The 26829-nt window shown below is 41.1% G+C and overlaps 1 protein-coding gene across 4 annotated transcripts in view; it reads right to left on the bottom strand.

Annotated features, from left to right (window-relative positions):
• Window positions 1-10328: 10328 nt before the first annotated feature.
• ICA1 (islet cell autoantigen 1) overlaps window positions 10329-26829 on the bottom strand; it is an 86885-nt gene continuing 70384 nt past the window's right edge. For all 4 annotated transcript variants that reach the window (XM_073333852.2, XM_073333853.2, XM_073333849.2 and 1 more), the window contains 6 exons: window positions 25584-25633; window positions 21703-21765; window positions 21556-21597; window positions 16969-17247; window positions 12118-12213; window positions 10329-11227 (listed from right to left, as the gene is read on the bottom strand). In XM_073333852.2, the coding sequence (XP_073189953.1) occupies window positions 11106-11227; window positions 12118-12213; window positions 16969-17247; window positions 21556-21597; window positions 21703-21765; window positions 25584-25633 (652 nt within the window). In that variant the 3' untranslated portion in view covers window positions 10329-11105. The remainder of the gene's footprint in view (window positions 11228-12117; window positions 12214-16968; window positions 17248-21555; window positions 21598-21702; window positions 21766-25583; window positions 25634-26829) is intronic.

Genomic DNA, 26829 nt, shown 5'->3' with positions numbered 1-26829 from the left:
AGGGGCAGGGTGGGGGTTGGAGGAGGGGCAGAAAGAGGTGGGGGTAGGGGTGGCGCAGGGGCTTTGGGGAAGAGGTGGAGTGGGGGCAGGGCAGCGGTAGGAAGGGGTGGAGATGAAACAGCTGATCACAGTGGGTGGGAGAGAGGGGGAGGTGCTGCTTGGCGGGGCTGCCTGCAAGTGGGAGGCGCTGGGGGCGAGGGCGGTGATGGGAGGCTGCTGATGTATCCCTATGTCTCTTTGGCAATGTAAATTTTGGCTCCTTCTCAGACTCAGGTTGGCCACCCCTGTGTTAAAGGGTAGTAACTTAGCTACTAATAATAATCCTTTAAGAGGAAACAATAAGCAATTTCATTGCCTTACATGGATTGATGAGCAAGCAGAGGACCATATTATGATGATCTGCACAATTGAGTCCAAGTGACAGCGCATTGTGAGGCCATAACTAAGAGCGAAGCACGACATTTTCTTCTTCTACTGAGGAAAGCTCCAGATTCATGGGCCCATTTGTATATTTGAACCCGGGGGGAGCCAAACCCAAGGAGTCCAACAGTATGTATGGTTCACTGAGCGTAGTTTGACTTCTGTTGACTGGTGCTTGCAATAGAAACACGACCCTTTTGTTTCCTAATTTAGTCCCGCTCCCTCACAGGGATACTTGGATGGTGGGAGAGGGCGGGGGCAAGGCTCAGATTTTTAACGGGAGTTAGGTGTTGTCAAAATAAATCCGGGCCCAAGTATTTTAACCAGGAGATAGTTAATATATGCTAAAAGAAAAGGAGTACTTGTGGCACCTTAGAGACTGACCAATTTATTTGAGCATGAGCTTTCGTGAGCTACAGCTCACTTCATCGGATGCATACCGTGGAAACTGCAGCAGACTTTATATACACACAGAGAATATGAAACAATACCTCCTCCCACCCCACTGTCCTGCTGGTAATAGCTTATCTAAAGTGATCATCAAGTTGGGCCATTTCCAGCACAAATCCAGATTTTCTCACCCTCCACACACACCCCTCCCACACACACATAAATTCACTCTCCTGCTGGTGATAGCCCATCCAAAGTGACAACTCTCTACACAATGTGCATGATAATCAAGTTGGGCCATTTCCTGCACAAATCCAGGTTCTCTGACCCCCCTCCAAAAAACACACACACAAACTCACTATCCTGCTGGTAATAGCTCATCCAAAGTGACCACTCTCCCTACAATGTGCATGTAATCAAGGTGGGCCATGTCCAGCACAAATCCAGGCTTTCTCACCCCCCCCCCCTTTTTCCAGGGACACACACACACACAAACTCACTCTCCTGCTGGCAATAGCTCATCCAAACTGACCACTCTCCCTCCCTCTGCCATTTACATTGGTCAAACTGGACAGTCTCTACGTAAAAGAATAAATGGACACAAATCAGATGTCAAGAATTATAACATTCATAAACCAGTCGGAGAACACTTCAATCTCTCTGGTCACGCAATCACAGACATGAAGGTCGCTATCTTAAAACAAAAAAACTTCAAATCCAGACTCCAGCGAGAAACTGCTGAATTGGAATTCATTTGCAAATTGGATACTATTAATTTAGGCTTAAATAGAGACTGGGAGTGGCTAAATCATTATGCAAGGTAGCCTATTTCCCCTTGTTTTTTCATTCCCCCCTCCGCAGACGGTTTAACTTGGATTTAAACTTGGAGAGTGGTCAGTTTGGATGAGCTATTGCCAGCAGGAGAGTGAGTTTGTGTGTGTCCCTGGAAAAAAGGGGGTGTGTGTGAGAAAGCCTGGATTTGTGCTGGACATGGCCCACCTTGATTACCATGCACATTGTAGGGAGAGTGGTCACTTTGGATGAGCTATTACCAGCAGGATAGTGAGTTTGTGTGTGTGTTTTTTGGAGGGGGGTGAGGGGATGAGAGAACCTGGATTTGTGCAGGAAATGGCCCAACTTGATTATCATGCACATTGTGTAGAGAGTTGTCACTTTGGATGGGCTATTACCAGCAGGAGAGTGAATTTGTGTGTGGGGGGTGGGGGCGTGGAGGGTGAGAAAAACCTGGATTTGTGCTGGAAATGGCCCAACTTGATGATCACTTTAGATAAGCTATTACCAGCAGGACAGTGGGGTGGGAGGAGGTATTGTTTCATATTCTCTGTGTGTATATAAAGTCTGCTGCAGTTTCCACGGTATGCATCCGATGAAGTGAGCTGTAGCTCACGAAAGCTCATGCTCAAATAAATTGGTTAGTCTCTAAGGTGCCACAAGTACTCCTTTTCTTTTTGCGAATACAGACTAACATGGCAGTTACTCTGAAACCTGTTAATATATGCTGTATTCCCAAATAAATATCAGTGACACATGTAGAATGCCCCAGATTATCAGCAGTGTTCATGATAGAAAAGTTTGCTCAAGCTTTGTAGTCCAGGCTGCCCTATCTGATAGCTAGTTCTAATTTTCATATATTTTGCTGGTGTATTGTCAAGCCACATCAGCATCATAGCAGTTCAGCAAAAGCAAATTGTCTTGGAAGTTGGTTGCTCAGATTCTGCCTCCACACATGGTCATTTATTAAAAAGCCATTTGCCAATCAATCAACTTCCCAAACATTGGGAAGTCAGCGTGGCCCATAGTCTACCTCTAGCAAGGCTGGTTTTCAGTGGAGGCTGAACCTCGCCTTCACTTGTACACACACAATTTGGGCCACGCACAGTAGGAGCTCTGCAAGCCGTTGAAAAAGTCTAATACCTGCATACCCAGACCATCGGATGTTTGGCCTGGAGGTGTAAATGCTGTTGGGCACCTAGGAAATCAATCTCCTAAGCCTGAGTTCAGCACCTAGGCTCCTATACACATGGGGAGAGCCAGGAGCCAGAGCAGCCACAAAAGCTGGCGTCGTAGGCACTGCCCTGCCCAAACCAGCCAACTGGAGATGCCAATGAGAGGGGTGTATCCCAAGCCCATCCCTCCCCTCAAGATAGGCATCTAAAGCTGGGCTGCAGGGAGATGCCTCTCTCTGCTAGCCATCCATGCATGGGAACCCCCTCTCCCAGAATCAGCCTGCTTACGGCAGGTCTTGTGCAAATGAGTGAGGCAGGGACCTAACATCATATAAAACTGGAGGCCATGGTGGCAGCTTTATAACATTTAGCCTAATGCTTAGAAGACGATCCTGAGTGTGTGCTACCCAGCTTCAATTCCCCCCACTGCCTGGGGGCAGGATTTAAACAGGGGCACCCAGCGCTCAGGCCTGTCTGCTGATCACTGAGTTGCTAAATTGGAGCAGAGGTCAGAGAATGGTTGAAAATACCCCTGCCTTACACTGATCAACTCAAGCAGCTCAATTGGTTTTGCTTAACACAGTGAAGGTTAAGGGGGTAACTTGATCATAGTCTGTAAGTTCCTACATGAGGAAGTAATATTTAACAACAGCTCTTCAAGCTGGCAGAGAACGGCTGGGAACTGAAACTAGACAAATGCTGTGTAGAAATAAGGCGTAAGAATAAGCATAATTAACCATTAGAACCACAAACCAGTGATCCTGAATGATGCTCAATCAAGAATGGATATTTTTCTGACAGCTATGTGCTGGGAATTGTTTTGGGAAATTCAATGGCTTGTGTCACACAGGAGGTAAGTGTGATACAGACGCCCATTGGTGCCAACCAACAGAGGGTTCACTGTTCTTTACAAGTAACTACTGTCTCAGCCCTGACAAGCTCACTTCACCTACTACAAAACTTTCAAGGTATTTATCTATAAACGGTAGCATGGGAGGTCGCTGCTGAAAGCTGCTAATTTATCAATCCTCATCATTGTGAGAGGTGAGTATGAGGGCTAGGTAATGTAATTATACCAAAAATTATGCCCTTTGGGGATCGTGTCTCAGAGACGGCCCATTGAAGCAGGAACGAGTTGTCACCCCTGCCTAGCCTTTCATGTAATGTATTGCTCGACTGTTCACCTTTGCACCAAGCCAGAACACTCCATGGAAAATCATCAAAAACAAACTCTTAAATATTGAACCTGCTTGGAAGTGAAAAGGAACGATAGGCCAGCGAGGGGTGTGCCCTGTCTGTGACTAAAGACAGAAAAACCTGATTCAGTATGTTACAGGGTGGAGCAAGACACTCTGCATCCATTCACAGAGGCAGTACATTGAGGAGAGAGGGCTTCATGAAATATTGGGTCCCAACTCCTGGCTAGAAAACACCGCAAAAAGATTTTTACCCCCAAATCCACTCTTACTAACAAGCATTTTATAATTTTTTTTTTGTATGCAGCCCCTTTGTTTCCATCACACACACTTGTTTTTATTTTAATCTCTGATCTTTCTTAAACACATTTCCTTTTGTTTCATTATAATTGAACTCACGGGCTGTGTGGGATATTGGAGTGGTGAGCTCAGGTAAAACTGGTAAGTGGGGATTTTGGGAATGGAAGAGATGAGATTTCTGTGGGTATCCAGTGATGCGGGCTGGATATCACAGGGGAACACTTTGAAGGGATTTGGGGGCTGGGTGCATCTATTGTCAATCTGCAGGACAAAGGCAGGGCTGGTGTAGCCCAGAGGCTGACAGGTTTGTGGTGTTAGGGAGCTAACACAAGCAAGACTCCCTCGTGCTGGAAGCAGGTGGCAATAAAGTGACTCTTAGTGTTGGGTGCCCCAAGAAGCACCATTGTCAACCTAGATAATCACAGTGGTCCCTTCTGGCCTTTGAATCATGGACAGTCAAATCCTCAGTCTGTCCGAACCTGTTACATTTTAGATAAGAGTCACTGAAGCATGAGGACTGCACCTTAGGCCCTCCACTTCCTAGCTCTTTGCTGTGACCACAAGGCTATGGAGTCACTCTCATTCTGTCTCTGCCCCAATGCCTCCATTTATCCAGGGTGCAACAGCTTCAACAAGAGAGATTGAAGAAGTCCCCCCATCAGACTATCCCCTAGCCCAGGGATCATAGCACTCACCTGCAAGGTGTGGGAAGCCCCTGTTCAAATCTCCTCAGGCAGAGGAAGGAACTGAACCTGGGTCTTGCACATCTGAGTGCACAGGGCTAAGGTTCAAAGGTGGGCAGCACCTCTTCCTCCTGCCAGGTTTTGAATGGAAACCACTCTGGAAGGTGGTCTCTGAGTACATCTACCGGGTTGGGCCCCACACATGACTTTGGCAGACAAATGGCTGTTGTTCCCCACTTCATGGATTGCTATGGGGCCTAGGTAGGTGATAGGTGGCCGGATGCTTAGAGTGAGGCTGTAGTGCGCATGCTCAGAAGCAGAAACTAAGTGCCTAGGGAATTTTTATTGCAAAATGGAGATGCTGAGAGAGTTTAGGTGCCCACAGGGTTAGCTGGCAGCGGAGTGGGAGTTTGGTGGATGGCAGTAGAGCCTGAAAACAGGACTGGTCTGGAGGTCAGGTGCCCAAGCACCGTTATGGGTCTGGGCTCTCATGTAAAATCTATTTAGACAATGGATTTTTGTGTGTGAAGGTTCTGGCACCTGAACCCAGTCTTACTGCACCACTTTGGGCATGCTCACATTCGCTTACTCACAAAAGGGTAGCCTGGCCTCTGAGAAGCCCCATGGTGCCATCGATACGTACACCTCTCTGTATATACAATGCTCCGTACAGCAGAAAACGGAATCATATGAGCAGCATTACGCTAGTTCAGACCTAGGGTTTGATCATTTAAATTAATAAAAAATTACATGCCAATTTTCCTTCATGAGCTGTTCAGTTCCCAAGATGCACAGTTCAAATCCCCTGAAGCAGCTGTTCTTAGACTTGTAGAAACCCAGGCTCACTGAAATCAATTACGTCAACTTTCAACAAACTTTCTGATAAAGACAGTTAATCAATTACCATTGTTTTCATTTTGCCACAGGGTCTGTGCAGCATTTTTTATTTTAAAAAGATGCACTAAAGTCAGAATATGCAACCAGAGCTGAACCACAGTGAATCATGATGAAGGCTGCCTAAGACAATCAATCTGTAATTTTCACAGAATGATTAACTAGCCTATTGTCCCACTTTCAGCTCAGCCTGTACATGCAGGGCACAGTAAAATCCTGTGACAATGGCACTCTGGCTTTGAAGGACACTGAAACCTGACAAATGCTGTCGCCCTCACAATTATTACAGAAGTTCTCTTTGTAACACAATGTGAGGTTTTATCTACAGACTCCTGTTTTCAGGGTGATATTACTCCAGCTCAAGTAGCAGACTTGAATAAATGTTCACGATCAAGTCCCAGTGTAGAACTGATTATTAATTGCTTTTCTTCTTAAAAATAAGTTTTAAGTATCTCTAGCTCTTTTTTAACTTAAAAGTACAAAAAAATTGTATAGGGTATAGCCTGAGAATTCAAAGCTAACTTTACTTTTCAAAATGACATTTTACGATGGATTAATCCATACTGTGAATGAATGAGTTCCACCATTTTAGAAAAACCTGGGAAAAGCTACAGTTCCAGTTTGTCTAGTTAAAAATGGGTGGATCACGCCGCTATTTTTGTATCTAAAATATGAGGAGGATTCAGAGCAATGCAGATACTTTGCTGCACTTGTGCAGGACCCAAAAATGACCTGAGAATCATTTACTGTTCAGAGGTCTATGATCCGTGACCTAACAGCTGCTTTAAAGCCATTACGGTCTCAGCAGCCTTGTTCACACTGGGTATTTTTCAGTAAAATTTTCCACCTTTGTGTTCATTGGAGCAGCTCCTGGGAACTTTAATGGAGATTTGCTGCCACCATTTTAATAGCCACAGAGACAAACTCTGCTCAGAGCAGGTCAACATGATATTTTGGGCTAGTGGCCCACCTGAGATGGTGCGAATCTTTATGGATTTCAGTGAGCACTGGGACTGGGATCTGAAATGCCAGCAGACCCTCTCCATTAGTGCTTCCAACATTGCTGCCCCCAGTGGAGTTATGTGGGTGAGCACAAATGTAGGATGAAAAAGTTTAGTGCAGCCAAAGCCCAGGTTATACATCCAGATGAGCCATAATTCATAGAATATCAGGGTTGAAAGGGACCTCAGGAGGTCATCTAGTCCAACCCCTTGCTCAAAGCAGGACCAATTCCCAATTAAATCATCCCAGCCAGGGCTTTGTCAAGCCTGACCTTAAAATCTTCCACCACCTCCCTAGGTAACGCATTCCAGTGTTTCCCCACCCTCCTAGTGAAAAAGTTTTTCCTAATATCCAACCTAAACCTCCCCCACTGCAACTTGAGACCATTACTCCTTGTTCTGTCATCCGCTACCACTGAGAACAGTCTAGATCCATCCTCTTTGGAACCCCCTTTCAGGTAGTTGAAAGCAGCTATCAAATCCCCCCTCATTCTTCTCTTCCGTAGACTAAACATCCCCAGTTCCCTCAGCCTCTCCTCATAACTCATGTGTTCCACTCCCCTAATCATTTTTGTTGCCCTCCGCTGGACTCTTTCCAATTTTTCCACATCCTTTTTGTAGTGTGGGGCCCAAAACTGGACACAGTACTCCAGATGAGGCCTCACCAATGTCGAATAGAGGGGAATGATCACGTCCCTTGATCTGCTGGCAATGCCTCTACTTATACATCCCAAAAATTACAAAGGACCCACTTATATTGTGCTGTACAAACCTACCAAAATGAAAGTTTCTGCCCCACCACACTTACAGTCTAGAAATCAAGACGACAGTTGGAGGAGCTGAATAAACAAGGCAAGGTTGGAGCAGTGGGGTTGGGGTAACAAAAATAGGGTATGTGCATTTAAATTATTTTGGAATTCTGTAGTTAAGCAGCTACAATTGTTGGAGGAATATAATTTTGAAAGTAGAAAGAAAAGGAGTACTTGTGGCACCTTAGAGACTAACCAATTCATTTGAGCATAAGCTTTCGTGAGCTACAGCTCACTTCATCGGATGCATACTGTGGAAAGTGTAGAAGATCTTTTTACACTCTCCTGAGAGTGGGGTGGGGAGAGGTATTTTTTCATGCTTTGTGTGTATAAAAAGATCTTCTACACTTTCCACAGTATGCATCCGATGAAGTGAGCTGTAGCTCATGAAAGCTTATGCTCAAATAAATTGGTTAGTCTCTAAGGTGCCACAAGTACTCCCTTTCTTTTTGCGAATACAGACTAACACGGCTGTTACTCTGAATTTTGAAAGTGTTTCCAGGCTTAGGATGTATGGATTTTATAGAGGCTCATTTGTTTTTTTTAAAGGAAATTGAGGTAGCAAAAGTTACACTTCAGGACACTTTAGCCAAGCCTTCAATTCACAACACAGATGCTCAGAAGTGAGGCTGAAAATGCGGTTTTGCATCCTGTTGTGCTTCACTTTTGCAGCTTTTATGGACAAACTTCCTCCCAGCCCCGCACTGCGACCTTGCACTCCATGTGCTTTATAAAAATATGCTAATGAGTGTGAATATAATGTAACTGGCATATGCTTTACGCAAAAGATCTCTTGTAAGGTATCATTACAAAGCTTATAATCTACTGAGTGTGTTCATCCTATTTTTCTGAATGTATCATTCTCATATCTAAAACTAGAAATATGAAGTTAACTCTGAGGTTCTATTGTAATTATGCAAAGTGTGGGCCATTAATGGTGGTTTAGAATCTTGATGGCTCCCATTGACCAGACAATTGGTTGTAAATGGCTCTGTTTACTTGCAAGCCTTCCTGTGAGTCAGGCTGGAAAGAATGGAGGCTTGGGATCTGTCTGACAGGACATCTGACCATGTCACCTGGTATTGGAATCCATCTTAAACTTGGTGCTTTTTCATTTAGAAGGAGGGGTGGGGACCCAGAGAGACAAAAGATTCCCGCCTTGTGCCAAAGCTATAAAAGGGGGTGGAACAGAACAAAGGGGGCTGCAGTCATGAGAAAACCCCTAGTTATCACCTGAGCTGGAACTAACAAGAACTGTACCAGGGAAAGGATTGGGCCTGGACTAAGAAAGAAGCTTACTGGAACATCTCTGAAGGTGAGATTTACCTGTATTCAGTTTCTTAAATGTATTAGGCTTAGACTTGCGTGTTTTGTTTTATTTTGCTTGGTAACTTACTTTGTTCTGTCTGTTACTACTTGAAACCACTTAAATCCTACTTTTTATACTTAATAAAATCACTTTTGTTTATTGATTAACCCAAAGTAAGTGATTGATACCTGGGGGAGCAAACAGCTGTGCATTTCTCTATCAGTGTTATAGAGGGCGGACAATTTCAGAGTTTACCCTGTATAAGGTTTATACAGAGTAAAACGGACTGATTTTGGGTTTGGATCCCATTGGGAGCTGGGTGTCTGGCTGCTGGAGATAAGTGACTTGCTGAGCAGTTTTTCGTTAAAGTCTGCAGCTTTTGGGGATGTGGACCAGACCTGGGTCTATGTTGCAGCAGGCTAGTGTGTCTGGCCCAACAAGGCAGGGTTCTGGAGTCCCAAGCTGGCAGCGGAAAACGGGCTCAGAGGTAATTCCATCCCGTCAGATGACAGTCCCAAGGGGGTCTCTGTGACCGAACCCATCACACCCACCATAACTGAGATCAATAGTATGAGACAAGGATTAAGTGTCAGGTTGCCATGCAGTGATGGGGCATTTAGTCCAAGAAGTAGCGAAAGATGTATGAAAGAGCTCCCTAAAGGAACAGAGCTGTTTCCCGCTATATTTCTTATGGGTCTAGTTGTGGTGACATAAAGCCACTGAGATCTCCCAGTCAACTCTCCTACTATTCCAACTCTACAGTACATGGCAGTCTCTCCTTCGGGCACTGGGAAGCTGCCACGCCCCTGGGAAGCTTGGATGTGGTGTTCTTATTTAGTTTTCAAGCAATTAGTTCAAGGCTCCGATTCATAGACTCAGTTGTCTAACTGATCATGAGGCAGGCAAGAAGACTTGGATTAATTAATTGTGGATGCAATTAATTGCTGGTGTAAAATTGCATCTACAGGAAAGGAATGGGATAGAAGTCCCTTTAAAACAAAGGGCCCAAATGTATAAATCGACTGAAAAACAAACATTGCACAGTGTGTTTTGCAAATTTACCCAAGTTACAAAGGTAAAGTGAAGGCTGACACTCCTTTAACGTCCTTGAGTTTAAAAGGAGCGGGGAGAAGCAGAAGAGACAATGAGTTGCAGAAGAATCTGAGTACAGGGTTCTCTTGCCAACCTACTGCAAGTGGTGGCCTGAGGCAACGAGATGAATTATTAGCTGCTGTTTGAAAGCTGGTCAGATTTCATTGTCAGATGAATGGCACATCCTGCACTCAACAATGACACTAACATTCCAGCTGAAAAAAAGAAGGTCCTTAGTATGTCTTTTTTTCTTTTTTGTCAAAACCATTTTATTAAAGGAGAGTTAGTGTCACAACAGGCTCAAGAAACACATGCTTATCAAATCAGTTTGATGAAAACTACTCCTAACAGAAAACTTGAATGCTTTCAAGGCGTGTGTAAGCAATAGTGACACCCAACTTCTGCTTTGCATGTACAAATCCTGTTGGCGCAATGAAAAACTCAGGAAGGATGCGCTCTGGGTAATATTTTTGGTCTTGTGTAGTGCAGTTTGTCTAATAATTTAAATCAGAGAGACCATGAATACAGCAGCTTGACAGACCCAAATATAATCCTTCAATAATTTAGCCCCAGCTTGGATTTTTCACTACGGATACTAACAAAACAGATTGAATTTACATTGTAACATAGTAGTGGCAAATACAATCATTATTTGACTCATGCAGCCTCTCCCATTCCACGATCTTTTGATTTGCACAAGAAACATTATAAAAAAATAGGTTTATAATTTATATTTCACTCTCGCATTAGTTCTGCAACACCTCAGGCCATGACAGTGTTTCAGCAGGTATCCTAATATGGCTAGAATTCTGCCCTAATTTTTAACCTCACTTGGTAAGTCCACATAGAAAATAAATGCAAACTCTTTATACAAAACAAGATCAAATAATTGTACCTATATAAAAGGGGGTTAAATCCCTTTAGTTTTATTGTAATGGCACATACTTTATAGTTTCACAACAGCATACTGATTTTGTTGTAGTCTTCTAAACCCAAAGATAGTGTTAATGAATGGAGGAGTGAGAGTTACGATAGGCCGCAGGCTCATGCATTGAGCAATTCATGTTCTTTATCTGTTTTCCCAACAGCATCAGGATTGGATAACGGGTCAAGGTCAGCAAAAAGACTGAACCAAGCAGTCAGGTCTTTAGGATTCTTTGAAGGTTCTGGAATAGTGAAATATACCATGTCAGAATTCTTGCTGCTCTTAAACATAGCTGATTTAATGCAGAAGATCAACCAAAGTGAATGCCATGAGTATTGTTAAACTGACGAAGAAAATACATCTCCTTCTAGAAATAGTGTAATGAATTACATTTCAACATATTACTTGCAACAAAATTAAATACCCACCCATTTCTGTAGAAATGCATGTAGCACATCAGTCTATATAGGTATTTATATGCCCCCCAATTTTAAATATCTGAGCACTTCCTAATTATTTGAAGATACAAATAATTCCCCCCCCGCCCCATCTCCCTGTATCCATCCTCTAGGAGAAATTTCTATGACGAACACTTTACATTTACTTTGCCCAATCTTTCTGCAAACCCCAAACAAAGCCAATGGGAGGTTTGTCCTGGTAAAGGATGCAGGGTTGCACTCTGCAATATAATTCACTTGTTGCTCCAGGCACCTCAAAGCATACAGATTACTGTAACATGGGGCATGCCACTGAAATAACTTCTTAATCAGCAGGTTCACTTAGGACTCTATTCTACCATATCAGCCATAATGTCTTTCCTGAACTGCAGCACAAATGAGGCTCAGTTCAGAGTGAGTGCATGTGGATGCAACTCTCCGGCTCACAGATTTCCAAGCAGAAACCCCCGTGTTTCATCTGCTATTTCACTGGAACTTAAATGACTGCTCATTACATTTCGCCAGGCTTAGTGCCAGCAAATAAAGATATATATATATATATTCCAACACCAACTATCTAAAGTATAAACAGTGATTAAAGTATTTAATTAGCGTGCACATACAATTCCTGAAGGTAAATGTATTATGCAAATCATCTTGGAGTAACGGAAAACACTTATAATGAACATATCACCTTTCGCAGGCATCTTGTTGGTGTTCACATTCAGGCTGTTTGATTTCTGTGCTGGCTGTGGTATAGATGGAGGGCTAACTCTGTTAGCTGCCCAGCCTAAAAATCAATAACATAGTTGCATTAGTGTCAATGAACAGTAATTACTTAATGAACTCGTATCATCCTGGGTACTTTACAGCAGAATACTCATATCAGTTGATGGAGTCATACCCCAGCCTCACTCCTTTACCAGTTACAGTTACTGCTTGCTGCTCACATTCTCCCTCATTCCCATAGAGATTAGCAGTTAACTTCTGCAAAGGAGCAATGTCCTTGAGAAGAGCGTATCTGCTGACTAGTCGCACGTTCCGACAGGCTAAGGCAATCGTGTGCTTTCTAATCGCACAGCCAAATGTCCAGTCTGCCTAAAAGAGCACTCTTCTTGCCTCCCTCCTAACAAGACCACCTTCCAGGACATTTAAAAAAAATAATCAGAAATAGTTCCTGTGCACAGAAGCTCCAGTGCAGACAATCCAGTCAGGCAGGACGACGGGTGGGTAGGAGGGAGGATTGTTAACATTTTAATTGTGGTAAATGTGACTATGATTTAGCTAAAATCTGACCCACGCTGTACTTTTTTCTTCTACTGTTGCTTTTGTGTAGTTCCATGGACCATCATTTCATTTTATTGTCTAAAGCGAAGTATTTAAAGGGACACTTAACTTGAAGCTATTTTTAAATGATGAATTTTGAAAAATTCCAGGTCCTTTTAAAGCACCTTTAAATAGCATACCCAGAACTTTATTCTTTAGGTTCCTTTTCAAAAAGATTTTATACGGGTGGTTTTTCTCTTCCTTGGGTTTAAAATTCTTTTCAGTGAGGGAAAAACTAACTACACAAAGCAAACAGCAAAAATGATTACACACAAAGTGCTGCTGTAACGTATACACACAGGCACCACAGTCGACAGTGGGAACACAGCCCACCAACTTTAGCACCAGAACTCTCTGTCTTTACCACAGAGTGAAAAAAAAACAACCCTCTTTTTCCTGTGAGAGAGCTGTGGATGATGCAATTGCGGGGCTCAGCCAGGAGAGGAAGACAGGACCACAAGCACTAGGGTTATATATTACACTGTTAAATGTGCACAAGGGAAAATAGGACTTTCCCCCCTAAATTATTTCATTTACAGTTATCCGAGGTGCTACTTGTAGCTATAATGGGTGCACATTATTTCAGTCCTTTCATTTTTATGATAAGAACATAAGACTAGTTGGTTATAGGGTATACGCTACCACAAGTCTAACCAGGATATGTGGTACTATGTCTGTGTATATATGTAGCCAGATCCTTTCCCCAGTAATCCAATCATAATGTCTTTTCTGCATGTGGACTTACTTATCCAACCACCAATTTTAGTGATCAATGGCACCTAATTCTATGACATCTTAAGTGCCATATATATGTATCAATTGTTAGCATTCAGAATATCCTCATTTGTTCTCATCTCCCTTCTTTCTACAAGCCCACACCTTCCTTCTCTTCTCGGTCTCCCATAGTTTCATTCCACTTTCCTCTTCCTCCATCCCTCTATTTACTTTCTTGTCTTTTGCCATGCCTGTCAGATACTGGGTTGTGGTGCCATTGGAACCTGTTCCAAAGGCCATTTAAGATAAAGTCACTAGACCCTAGAGTCTTGCTCGCTTCAGTAGACAACTGCCATTACTGTGGTGATCTGTCCTCTTTCTATTTGACTGGTAGGTAAAGCGGTTCCCCTCTGTTTATAATTAATGCCAAGGCCATTTTATTAAAATAAAGAGTCGGCATGTTTTATAGGCCTGGTCTACACTACCATGGTAAATCGATCTAATTTACGCAACTTCAGTTACGTGAATAACGTAACTGAAATCGATGTAGTTAGATCCACTTACCGTGGTGGCTACACTGCGCTGTGTCGATGGGAGAGCATCTCCTGTCAACTTCCCTTATGCTTCTCGGGGAGGTGTAGTACACAAATCGATGGGAGCATGCTCTCCCATTGATTTAGCGTGTCTTCACCAGACCTGCTAAATCAACACTCGCTGCATCGATTGCAGCAGTATTGATCTGTCAGTAAGTGTAGACATGCCCACAGAATCACATAAAATTAGAGGTGGCAGGGGCCTTTTATGTCCTTTCCCTGCCAATGTACTGTAGCAGGTTGTCACCAACTCTAGTAAGAAGGAAAAAGAGATGGAAGCCTAGGGCAGAGATGCATTGTCTATATTCATACAGGCAAACTGGACAATTGTGCCCAGACCCCTCACCAGTGGGCCGCTACCTCCTTAAAAGGTGACCCTGCACTATTAAAAGTTTAAACGTACACACCACTAAGTTAGGCTTCTTTTATTATTTATCATTCTATCAGTCAATCTGCTTGGGAAAGGCTTACACTAGATTGCACCAAAGCCCTTGTAAATTCATGTGCCACATCCACCTCCTCATCTTTTTCTTTTAAATCTTGTCACAGTTTCATTAATGGACAACCGGTGCAGCGCTAGAGGTATCTGGTTTGGATGGAGGGTTTTTCACGTTTGTGTGTGTATTCTAGACTGCAGATGTCTGGTAATTCTAGTAGAAGTTTTTTCTGACACACAATATGTATCATAACTTTACAATATTTGCACACTAGTAGCTGCTTTCCTTCGCTGTCTTCCACAATGAAATCCTGATGACCATGGACTTATTCTTCTGGGGCTTTTGTGCCGTGAAGCATTTTTTAACTTGCTCCCACAATTTGTAATACAGTATTGTTTTAAATCCCACACATGCGCACAATGCTCCCCGTCTAATGAATGGCCAATAGAAATGTAGGAATTTGCTGCCCCTCTAGTTGAGGTGGGTTTAAACTACCCAGCAAGATATAATGATACAAGCCAGGGAGCAGCGGCACTGCCTGTATCAGCAGTTCTCAAACTTCATTGCACCATGACCCCCTTCTGACAACAAAAAATTACTACATGACCCAGGAGGGGGAACTGAAGCCCAGCCACACCCCAGCCTTGCTGCCCCAGGCCGGTGGGGGGCCAAATCTGAAGCCCAAGGGTTTCTGCCTTGGGCAGGAGGCATGTAACCTTAGTCCCCCTTCCCAGGACCAAACCTGGGTGGTGAGGTTTGGGCATTGGCTTCGGCCTCAGGCACTGGCAAGCCTAACACCACCCTGGGTGACCCCATTAAAATGGGGTTGTGACCCACTTTGGGGTCCCGACCCACAGTTTGAGAACCCCTGGCCTATATAAACAAACTGCACTTGGAAAGGGATTAAGGCAACATGAATTGAGTAAACATTTCCAGTGTTTTTCTGGAGTTTCCTGGATAAACATTTCCCCCCCACCTTTGGCATAGTGGTGTTTTATCAGTGTTTATTGGTTAGTACCAGAAATCAGAAGCCCCATTCATATGCCAATAGTTGGCAAAGGATAGGCTGAGTCGGTTAAGCAAACAAGGCCAAATTCTAATTTCACAGAAACGAATGGGAATTTTGCCTGGAAACTTTCTCCCACTGACTTCTGTGAGACCAGTATTTGGCTCAAAGAATTAACTGATGGGAGATTTACACTGATGAGACTGGCAGACCACAAATCTGAACATATTGTAGAACAGTATTTAACTCTCATGTTGTTTTTCCTTTTTGTCCTTGCACTAAGATTTGGGGAGCAGAACGCCTCTGAACGAGATACTGGACTTTGCTCTTGCTTGACTAGAACAGACAGTTCAGCAAGTAAACCAATGTAAAAAAAAGTCCTCAATACAAACTGCTGCTTTTTGTGACAAAATGCTGGATCTGAAAAGCACTGCTTTAAGAGATTACCAGCATATCTTTATGAAGTAGTCTCATGTACTGTACATGTATATTCCCATTACCACTATAGAGCAAGTTAGAGAGAGGAATTTTGCCGAGGGGAAAAAAAAAAGTGCAATTTATAAATTTGAAAGCATTTGTTGGCCTTGAGTCTATTCTGGTTTGGCAGTTCACTGAGAGTGGCTTTATGTCATGACTAGACAAAAAGATTATCAGTGAGACAGTAAGGAAGTCAAGCAGCTTCCTTTTCACCCCTGCAAATGTGGGAAGTTAAAAAAAAAAAAAATTACCACAATTCAATTTAGAAATGGAACCAGCAAGTTGTACATTTTTCTCCAGCTGAATGATAGGTCTACACAGATAATGTTAATAAGAGTCCTTTAATTATTATGGATAAGTAAATGGGATTGAAAGTATAGGAAGAGGAAAGCTAATGTTCCCTTTAAAAAGGGCAGCTGAACGAGATAGCTACATCTGCAGTGGAATATAAAAACCTAGAGAGAGCTATTGTTTGTTAACCAAGAACTTTTATAAATAAAACTGGCTTGCTTTCTCCTTTAGAAAAAACAACAACTTGTACTTCAGTATTAAGAGGCTCCATTTGAGATCAGGCCCCACTGTGTGAGATACTATATGTACATATAGTAAGAGACAATTTCTGGCCCTCAGGGTATCATTGGTACACTGCACTAAAACAAAGGTGGCTGGCCCATGTCAGCTGACTCACGCTCACAAAGCTATAAAATTGCAGTGTAGACATTCATTCCAAGAGGCCGGGCACCAGCCTGAGCCTGAATGTCTACACTGCAATTTTATAGCCCCACAGCCCAAGCTGGAGTCAGTTGACATGGGCCAGCCACAGGCATTTTATTGCAGTGTAGACATACCATAAGAGTTTACACTCTAAATCAGTAAAGGTTAAGAACCACTGCTCTAAATAGACAAGACGGACAAAAATTGGGAACTGAAGTAGAGCAAGACTAAGGTCCCAAATCTTGAAAAACTTACGTAAGTGCAAGACACCCACTCACCATGTAGAGAGGACTGTAAATCGTTCATGTTTTGGTCTAAGAGCTGTGAGGGAAGAAAGCCTGAGGGTGCTGCCGCTGATGAGGGAGCACTCTCCATGTCTCCGCCTGAAGAGGCAGTGGAGAGCTCAGTGAGCGGGTCTTCTCCAAAGACAGCTGTCCACTCTCTGCTGAATTCCCCCTCATCCAACGAGGAAGCATTGAGGATCTCATTCAGCAATACCATATTATCCTTATTACCAGACTCAGGCTCCAGGGAGGTTGCAAGATGGTCTTTAAAAGCTGATTTTAAATAAAACGTGGGGAACCAGACAAATTACTAGAGATGAATTAACTTTCAGGGAAACAAATGAAGAACAAAGTGGAATACAGAAAACTTCAATTCAGTTTTAATACGCTGAATAATATTCAGATTGAAAACTCGGTATGGATGTCTATGGTTTCCCACTTCCAAACCCAGTTTCTGTGGACAAGTTCGGTTGCAGCTTATGCAGCAAGCTATTCTTTGATAGGTACCTGAAAACAATTACCTCCACTGAGACTTTTTTCCATTTAAAATGCAATACAAGTTCATAATTGCTGGTTACACAACAAACAAAGCACTGTATAGTCCAAGGTTTAATAAACTCTAGAAGGCTGCTTTTCTGCTTGCTGTCTGGGTCCCTGTTATATGTGACCTCTAAAAAGACTCACTTGACCTTAAATTAAATCAGATTGCTGCATGCCACAAATAGAAGGCTGCCTGCGTAAGATTCAAATATATAGCAAATATTTGTTCAGTTGGATTGTTGACCCACCAGTGAATGACTGGATCTGCTGGGGGGTCTCTATTTGAGAAAACTGCATACTAGACATGTTGAAGGGGGATTTTCAAAGACACTCAGCATTGGCCTAATTCTTCTCCCATTGAAGTCAATGTTAAAACTCCCATTAATTTTAAGAACAGCACTGAGTTCTTTTGAAAGTCCCAGTGCTTAACCCTCGTTATCCTCTTGACCTGTTTCCCATTCTATATCAAGGGAACTGTGGTTAAAGAAGCTGCTAGGTTAGTGTTTTTAAAAAGTCTACTCCCCCCCGCCCTCCCAACACAGACATACACAGCACACACAATTCCTGATCATAACTATTAACCCTCTAGTTTACATCCGATATTGTCCCAGTACTCAAACTGAAAGAAACCATCTCTATATTTAACCAACAAATGTTACTTTCATCTTCACCCAGAAACGTTTAGAACTTCAGGTACATTGAGGGAGTATTCTGATAATGAAAACAGTGGTTTCCATCTTCTACCTAGCGTTGGTTATAAGTCTGATGCTACCACAGTACTGAAACTGAACACTTTACCTCCATTATGTATACCTCTGGCATGTGAAAGCACAAGAGGCAGCTTCATTTTGCAAAGCTTCAGATGACTAGTTATCTTTCTTTGTCCTCCACTTCTGCTTACATACAACTGTAGAGATTACAGATGCTTTTAATGTTTTTGGCATAAGAGATCATAAGAATGGACAACAGGATCTCTTGAGGGAAAATGGCCACTACATTTTATTGCAATGTAACTCCCTACTTCAATATGTTCTTTTTTTAATGACCATAATGATTTACAATGAAGTGACCACAGTGGAGAACTTGAGTTTTAAAGGGACATGAGTTAATATCACATAGGAGAATATAAACACCTATATATGAGGAACGAGGAAACCAGCTCCTCTAAAATAAGAACCAGCCTGAATTTTTAGCCCATATTAAGGTAAAATCCAAACATTTTAACATCTTTTTAATTTACATTTTTATATGGCTCTGCATTTCCTAGGTAGGATCAAAAATGGAAAGAGCACAAAAAAGCCTATTCTCCTGGGATTCCTATTAGAAATTACCAGAAGTATCACAAGAAAACCTATTCTCATGAGATTTTCACCCCACCTCCCTCATCTCAGAGGAGTGGCTAAGAACATTAATACCTTCAAAACTTTTCAAAGTTCATCTACCAGGACCATATATTTACAGTGCACTCAGGACTATGGTAACAACAGTGCTCTCTCTAGTATTTCTCAGGCATTTATCACTCTGATATCTAAGCACTCATATTCTTCTAGTGTTTCAGCAGGAAATGTTTTACTTTCATGAAGTTTCAAGACTAGCAGGAGAAGATAACGTGTATTAAGAATGTTTGTTACTAGTGATAATGTGATACCATTACTGCACCTCACCACAGATTAAATTGACCACAACAGGAAGAAGGTTTCAAGTGATACAGCTCAGATCAAAACCATGCTAAGTTTGCAGTTTTCATGTGTTTCACACCTAGTTAGTGAAGAAATTATACATGAAGATTTAAATCTGAAAACTCAATTTCTTCTGACTATGCTAGTGTGGTAGCTGTACTAGGTCACAAGTTATGGATTTTCTTACTTCATACCCCCCTCCGACACTTCCGTATTTGTTTTACTTTTTGTTTTCCTCCTTTGCTTTCTACCCACCATTTCCTCTCCGCTGCGCATTTTCCCACCATATCCTTTCCTTGCCTGCACACACAGCTCTTAGCCCTGAAAATGTTTAACCACCACATTAAAAAAAATCTTGTGATCACATTCCATTTTTGTCTGTTTGAATACACGTAACATGTATGTGTCCTTTGGAACCATGCTTCATTCTGTAGGGTATTTAAAAAAAAAAAAAGGAGAGAGAAGAATAATGTGCAACATGAGGGCTCAACAACACAGAAGGCGAATTAGGACTTGTGTGTACACACAAAAATTGTGCCACTTTAACTATACCGGTAGAGTTAAAGTGGTAAAATCCCCCCTCACATGGATGCAGTTGTACAGGTATCAAGGTGTTTATACCAGTAGATATTATTTTCATAAAATTAGAGGAATAAGGTATACCACCATAAGCACCTTTATACCAGCATAACCGCCACCATGCTAAGGACTGTACAGATCTAACTCTTTCAGAAATTGTTACATTGGTTCAAAACCTGTACATAGACCAGGCCTTACCTGTGACTCCAGTAGGAATGTTCGACATAGAAGATGGTGGAAGTGATGGAAAAAGGAAAGAGAGAAAAAGGCCACTACCAGGCACAAGAGGGACACAATATTAAGCCTCAAAACAAAAACTCATCATGTTTAAGCGTTTATACATGGAGATTCTGGGGCTCTCTAGTACACATGTGACTGAGGAATCATCACTATGTCTGCATCTCCATGGCCCTGGATAATATTTCCATCAGCACTTTAGAAACAGAGTTGTGCAAATAACTATTTTTTTCAGTTTTCTGACAATTCCAAAAATTACTTTTGGATTGACCTGAAAATGAATTTTTTTGAATTTTTCCACAAACCCCAAAAATAATAAAATTCATTTAGACCCAAAATGCAACATTTTGTTCAACTTGAAATGAATGGCTTTGTTTTGATTTTGAGCTTCTTAAAATTTTTGAAGCATAAAACAGAACTTTCAAAATGACTTCATTTTGAATCAAAAAAATCTTCATTTCAAAAATGTCAATTTTTTTTTTTTTACAAAAACAATTCAGCAAATTCAAAACAAATTTGCAACATATTTTGTTAACATTTTTGGCAAAAACTAAGGTTTGGTTGAAAAACGTTTTTTCCCCCAGACAGTTCCATTGTCTTAACTAAAGTGAAGCTATCTGTATCCACTCCTTCCCATTTGGAATTCTATACTTCATAGGCTCTTCCTCAGATAGCCTAAAATATATTCACCAATCTATCTGACTCAGCTACATAGTGTTTTTGAGTCACAAAAGTCTGTGTGGTCTTCTGAGATAAGTAAATTAGGAGCAAATGAAACCATTGCACCAAGTGTTATTGCATTTTCATAAGATAGTACGGTACATAAAGGGTGTCATTGTGATTAGTTGGGACCTTCTTAAACAGAAGCGGGGGTAGGAGAAAAAGGCTAAAACAGCACAGTTGGGAAAGAACAGTGAACACTGCTCATTCCTTAGTGCTGACACTAGTCTAAGCAGCAGAGGATACAAGTAGAGGGTATATATTATAGATGGTTCTCCCGTGTATGAATGAGAACAGCATATCTGTTTTAATCAACAAGGAGGGTCAGAGAACTCAAGAGTTCTTTTCAGTTTTTAAAGGTGCTCAAATCAGTTGTTTCTGGTACTGATATCTGCCATATTTCCAAAACAAATTATAGCAGCTGTAGAGTCAGTACCAACTATAATGACCAGGTGGGCATAAAAAGCAAAGAAGAATAAAAGACAGGGCTATTAAACATTATGGGAAGGACGGGAATGACACTGTAACGTGCATAACATTAGCCCCACTGAAATAAATATGAATTACGTCCTTTGCCAGAAAGACAATTATATTTTTTGGCAAATAAATTGAAGTACTGTAAATCCTATTGTATTCAATAGGGTTTACTTTTTATTTCAATATCAGATTTAGTGCCCACAAATTATGTATGCAGAGTTGAAGTTCTTTAACACTATTTAAGTACTGTAGGTGGATGATCTCATTTAGAAAAAGATAAGATTAAAAATACTTCTGGTGTTTTGCTTTTGGAAAACTGATAAAATAGATATGCATGAATTTCACATACCACTTTCTTCAGGTTTCAGGTCTAATAAATCATCTATGGCACCTAGTGGTTAAAAAGCAAAGCACAAAAAATTATTAGTCATTCATTGACTCCTTATGTAATCAATAGTTATAAATTGTAAAGTAAAGCCGTTTCAGTCTAGGTTACCTGAATTATCTTTATGGTCAAAGCTTTCTCCTAAGGTAGAAAGAATGTCCTTCCTATCTTCAGCTGTAACCAAACACATGAAGCAAGTCAAACCAAGTTCAGCGGTAGGTATATACTATCCATCACCTGACCAGTATGGTGGTGATGATTTTGAATGCCCAGAGAGATACAGAGAGGCTACAAAAATAGAAATGACAATAATAATGGGGGATTTCAACTATCCCCACATTAACTGGGTACATGTAACCTCAAGATGAGTTGCAGAGATAAAATTTCTAGACACCATTAATGACTGATCCTCGGAACAGCTAGTTCTAGAACCCAAGAGGGGAGAAACAATTCTTGATTTTACCCTAAGCGGAGCACAGGATCTGATCCAAGAGATTAATGTAGCTGAACCACTTGGTAATAGTGACCATAATGTAATTAAATTTAACACCCTAAGAGAGGGGGAAATACTAAAGAAGAACTAGCATTTAACTTCAAAAAGGGGAATTTCACAAAAATGAGGAAGCAACAAACGGAAATTAAAAGGAACAGTCAGAAGAGTGAAATGCCTGCAAGCTGCATGAAAGCTATGTAAAAACACCACAATAGAGGTTCAAACTAAATACTGTATATACCCCCTCCCCGCCCCCAAGAAAAAACAGTCAGAGGACCAAAAAAATGCCACCATGGCTAAATAGCAGACTAAAAGAGGCTGTTAGAAGCAAAAAGACATCCTTTAAAAATTGCAAGTCAAATCCTACTGAGGAAAATAGAAAAGAGCATAAACTCTAGCAAGTCAAGTGTAAAAGTATAATTAGGAAGGCCAAAAACAAATTTAAAGAGCAACTATCAAAAGACACAAAAACTAAAAGCAAAAAATTTTTTGAAGTACATCAGAAGCAGGAAGCCTTCCAAACAATCGGTGGGGCCACTGGATGATCAAGGTGCTAAGGAAGCACTCAGGGAAGACAAGGTTCTTGGGGAGAAGCTAAATGAATTCTTGGCATTGATCTTCACTGAAGAGGATGTGAGGGAGATTCCCACACATTCTTTTTACCTGAAAAATCTGAGGAACTATCCCAGATTGAGGTGTCAATAGAGGAGGTTTTGGAACAAATTGATAAAATAAACAGTAAAAAGTCACCAGGAGGGTATGAACATGGGCCAGGGGCTGCTCCCAGGCCCGCCGGCCCTCTGCCCAGGGCAGGTGTAGGGTCTGGGGCTCTCCAAAGCAGCTCAGGCTCCCTGGGTGGCCCAACTCCAGTTTCTGGCTTGGCAAGGGGGTGTGGCCTTGAGGGAAAGAGGAGGAGCAGTTACTCCTTAAACACCTGTCCGTAAGGTGTGAAAAAGAAAAAATATTATGGGGGACTTCAATGTGGAGATACTGCTGGCTGCATGGGACCTCCAGCATGTAAAACAGTTTAGAAAATTTGTATAATTATTGTAACACAAAAGGTATTGCACCCAACATGAGGTAACGTTCTTTTGGATCTCATAATGAAGGATAAAGATTAATCAGTAACTGTACTGGAAGTTGGTGATTGCCTAAGAAAATTTATTGGAGGAAAAACTTAAACAGAAAAAATCTGAATGAAAATGGGAGTGCTTAAGGAAGAGCTAATAGATGGCCAAAAAGCCACAATTAAACAATGTCAACTTTGGCTAAAAGCCCATCTGGGACCAGTGGCAAAGTGAAAGCAGCAATTAGAGATTTTAAAAAGCAATATGACAAATGGAATAAAGGGACTTAGATAGCACTCGTTATAAATGAGAACTTATGAAAATTGATAGCAGAAGCTAGAGACATCACAGAAAAAATCCATGCCTGCAGGGCTAAGGACAATAAAAAGGAGGCTAAGTAGATCAGGAATAAAAATCCTAGCAATGGGAATAGCCAGACGAGGATGGTAAAACTGGTAATAATGAAGAGAAAAGGCAAAAGTGTTCAATAAATATTTCTGTTTGGTATTTGGAAAGAAGCAGGATTGCGTACTTGTGTCATATGAAGATGATGAAGTACTTTCTGGTCCATCAGAAACTTAGGCCCAGATCCTCAAAGATATTCAGGTGCCTAACTCCCACTGACACCAATGGTGACTTGATTTCAATAGGAGTTAGGTGCCTGAATACCTCTGAAGATCTGGGCCTGAGTAAACTACATCTACCAGGGATAAACATTTTAAAATCAACAGGCCTAGGTCACTTGCACCCAAAAGAGTTGGATGAGAAGATCTCTGGCCCACGGATATTAAATTTTAATACATCTTGTAATACCAGGGAAATTCCAAAGGAATGGAAGTTTGCTAATGTGCCAATATTAAAAAAAAGGAAGAAGGATCGCATGGGCTGGTTTCTGGTTAGCTGGTCGTCAAATCCAGACAAAATAATGGAAAAGCTCATATGGAATTTAATTGATAAAGAATTAAAAGGACAGAAATATAATTATCAGGGGGTAGCCGTGTTAGTCTGTATCCACAAAAACAACAAGGAGTCCGGTGACACCTTAAAGACTAGCAGATTTATTGGGCATAAGCTTTCGTGGGTAAAAAACCCAGACTCCTTGTTGTTTTTGAGAAATATAATTAAATTGTCAGTCAACACGGTTTTATGGCAAATAGTTCTTCTTGAACAAAGCTGATTTAATTCTTTGATGAGATTACAAGTTTGATTGATAAAGGGAACTGCATGGCGGTAATATACTTTGACTTTTCTAAGGTGTTTAGATTTAGTACCGCACAACATTCTGATTAAATGAGCACCATACAATACCAATAAAGCTCAGGTTAAACGGATTAAAAAATGGCTAACTGACAGATCTCAAAAAAGCAGTTGCCAACGGGGAATCATCACTGAATGGGAGGCATTTCTATTGGGACTCCACAGGATCAATACTATACTAGAACCTATTCAACATTTTCATCAATGATTTGGAAGTAACTATAATACAACTGTTGATAAAATCTGTAAATGACAAAAATATGCAGAAAGGTATGAGGACAGAGCAGTGATGCTGAGTTACCTGGATCACCTTTTACTTGGGCCTATTGAAACAAAATGCATTTTAATACAGCCAAATGGAAGATTATACAGGTAGGAACAAGGAATGCAGGCCATACCTATAGAATGGGGACTGTATCCTGGGAAAGTAGTGACTCGGAAAAGGATTTACGGTCATAACGGACAAGCAACTCAACATGAGCTGCAAGTGCCAGGCTGAGGCAAAAAGGACTAACGTAATCCTTGGCATTGGTAAGACTAATACTGGAATACTGTGCATAGTTCTGGTTTCCACATTTTTAAAAGGATGTTGAAAAATTGGAGAGAGTGCAGAAAAGAGCCAGCAAATTCAAGGGGTGAAGAAAATATCTTATATTGAGAGACTTAGACTTCAGTCTGTTTAGTTTGTCAAACAGAAGATTGAAATCAAGTCACTTTTCAGTGTACCAGGAAAGTGAATCAGTACCCCCAAAAGGAAAAAATGCTGGATATTAAAAGGGCTCTTTAGTTTAGTGGAAAACTATATAACAAGAACCTATGTCTGGAAGCTGAATCCAGAGAAATTCAAATTAGAGATAAGGCACAAAATTTTAACAGTGAGGGTGATAAACCACTGCAGCCAACTAGCAAGGAAAGTAATGGATTCTCCATCTCTTCAGATCAAGACTGGATGTCTAAAACACGTCTTCCAGAAAGGCAGACACAAGTTATTGGTCTCACAACAGGAGCAACTGGATGAAATTTAATAACCTGTGACACGCAGGAGTTCAGACTAGATGATGTAATGGTCCCTTCTGGGCTTAATTCTATGAATCTCTATGAAATAGCTTGAGGAAAGTAATACATACATTACATAGATCAACACAACTGAGAAAGATTAAGATATAAAATAATACCTGAATAGGTTGGTTCCTTGCTGTGGTTTTCCTCATCTAATGAAATCAACCTTAAATTGGAGAGTGAAAAAAATTAAGAGCACACTTCTATGTTTTAGTGTCATATCTTGTAAAAGGTAGAACTTTGGATACCTTTCCTTTTTCAGTTGTACCACAATAACATTACATCAATAGCAATAAAACAGTAATTTACATTAATCCCTTTACTTCCCAAGTAAAGTTGTTGCCTTCTAATATTTTGTCTGCAAAATTTATTAAAGATTAAAGTGGGTTGAAGAGAAACTGTCAAGTGGCTTAAGTCCCATTTTTATCTACCTAAAAATCTGTTATGGACAATATACAACCGGATTCTGTGCATCCAGATTAGTTTTGCCCACTTAACACTAAGGAGCTATAACCATCCCCCACGAAAACATTTTGCATTCTGCCCTTTGGGTCTATGGCAGCAATTAAATAGTATGGGCCAGATTCACTCCTAGTGCAAGTCCACTGACTCGTCAAGTTACATCCATGTCAGTGTTAGCATAGATTTGGAAAGAATGAATCAACAGTGCTGATGGTCTGAACAGACAACATAAGGTCTGGTCTACACACAATTTTTATTATAACCATTTTGATTAGTGGTATATTTTAACAAATGGATGCAGTTATCTATATAGCTATCTATATATGCCTAATATAACTGCATCCACAGTAGTGGGGGTTGCATTGCTTTAACTATACCGGTATAGTAAAAGCAGTACAATTTGTGTGTGTAGACGAGCCCTAAGATTATTTAAAAACAAAACAAAAAACCCCAGCCGTGCTAATTTAACTTGTGTTCACAACATAAGTAAAATTCAACAGCTGTCAAATGCAGAAAGGCCAAGGGGTTGTCTTATTGACTTAAACCAATGATCTCATAGTTGAATACCAGAAGAATAAATGACCTGATGAGAGTAATGTAAGTTCATTAAGCAAGCTAGTGAGTTCAATTCCAACCCTGCAAAGTCAGATATTTAAAATATATTTTAAAAGGCTTTAGTGATTTGATGGGGATTTATACTTATTTTTTCTAAAGCCTTAGAAATAGTTATTAATATTTTTGTTTTAAGGAAGAAAATGACAGAGGGAAACTGTTCTTTCTTCTCTGTTACAGAGGGTTGAAAAAAGCCATGACACAAGCAAGTGTGCCTATTACATGACAGCTAATGTATTTTCTGGCAAGATCTACAATACTATCTCTAGTATCAAAGCAGACCTCTTG

Source organism: Lepidochelys kempii, chromosome 2 (assembly GCF_965140285.1).
Source record: "Lepidochelys kempii isolate rLepKem1 chromosome 2, rLepKem1.hap1, whole genome shotgun sequence".
Classification (NCBI taxonomy): Eukaryota; Metazoa; Chordata; order Testudines; family Cheloniidae; genus Lepidochelys; species Lepidochelys kempii.
The sequence above is the reverse complement of the archived record's forward strand: the minus strand, read 5'-3'. Positions and strand labels throughout refer to the sequence as shown.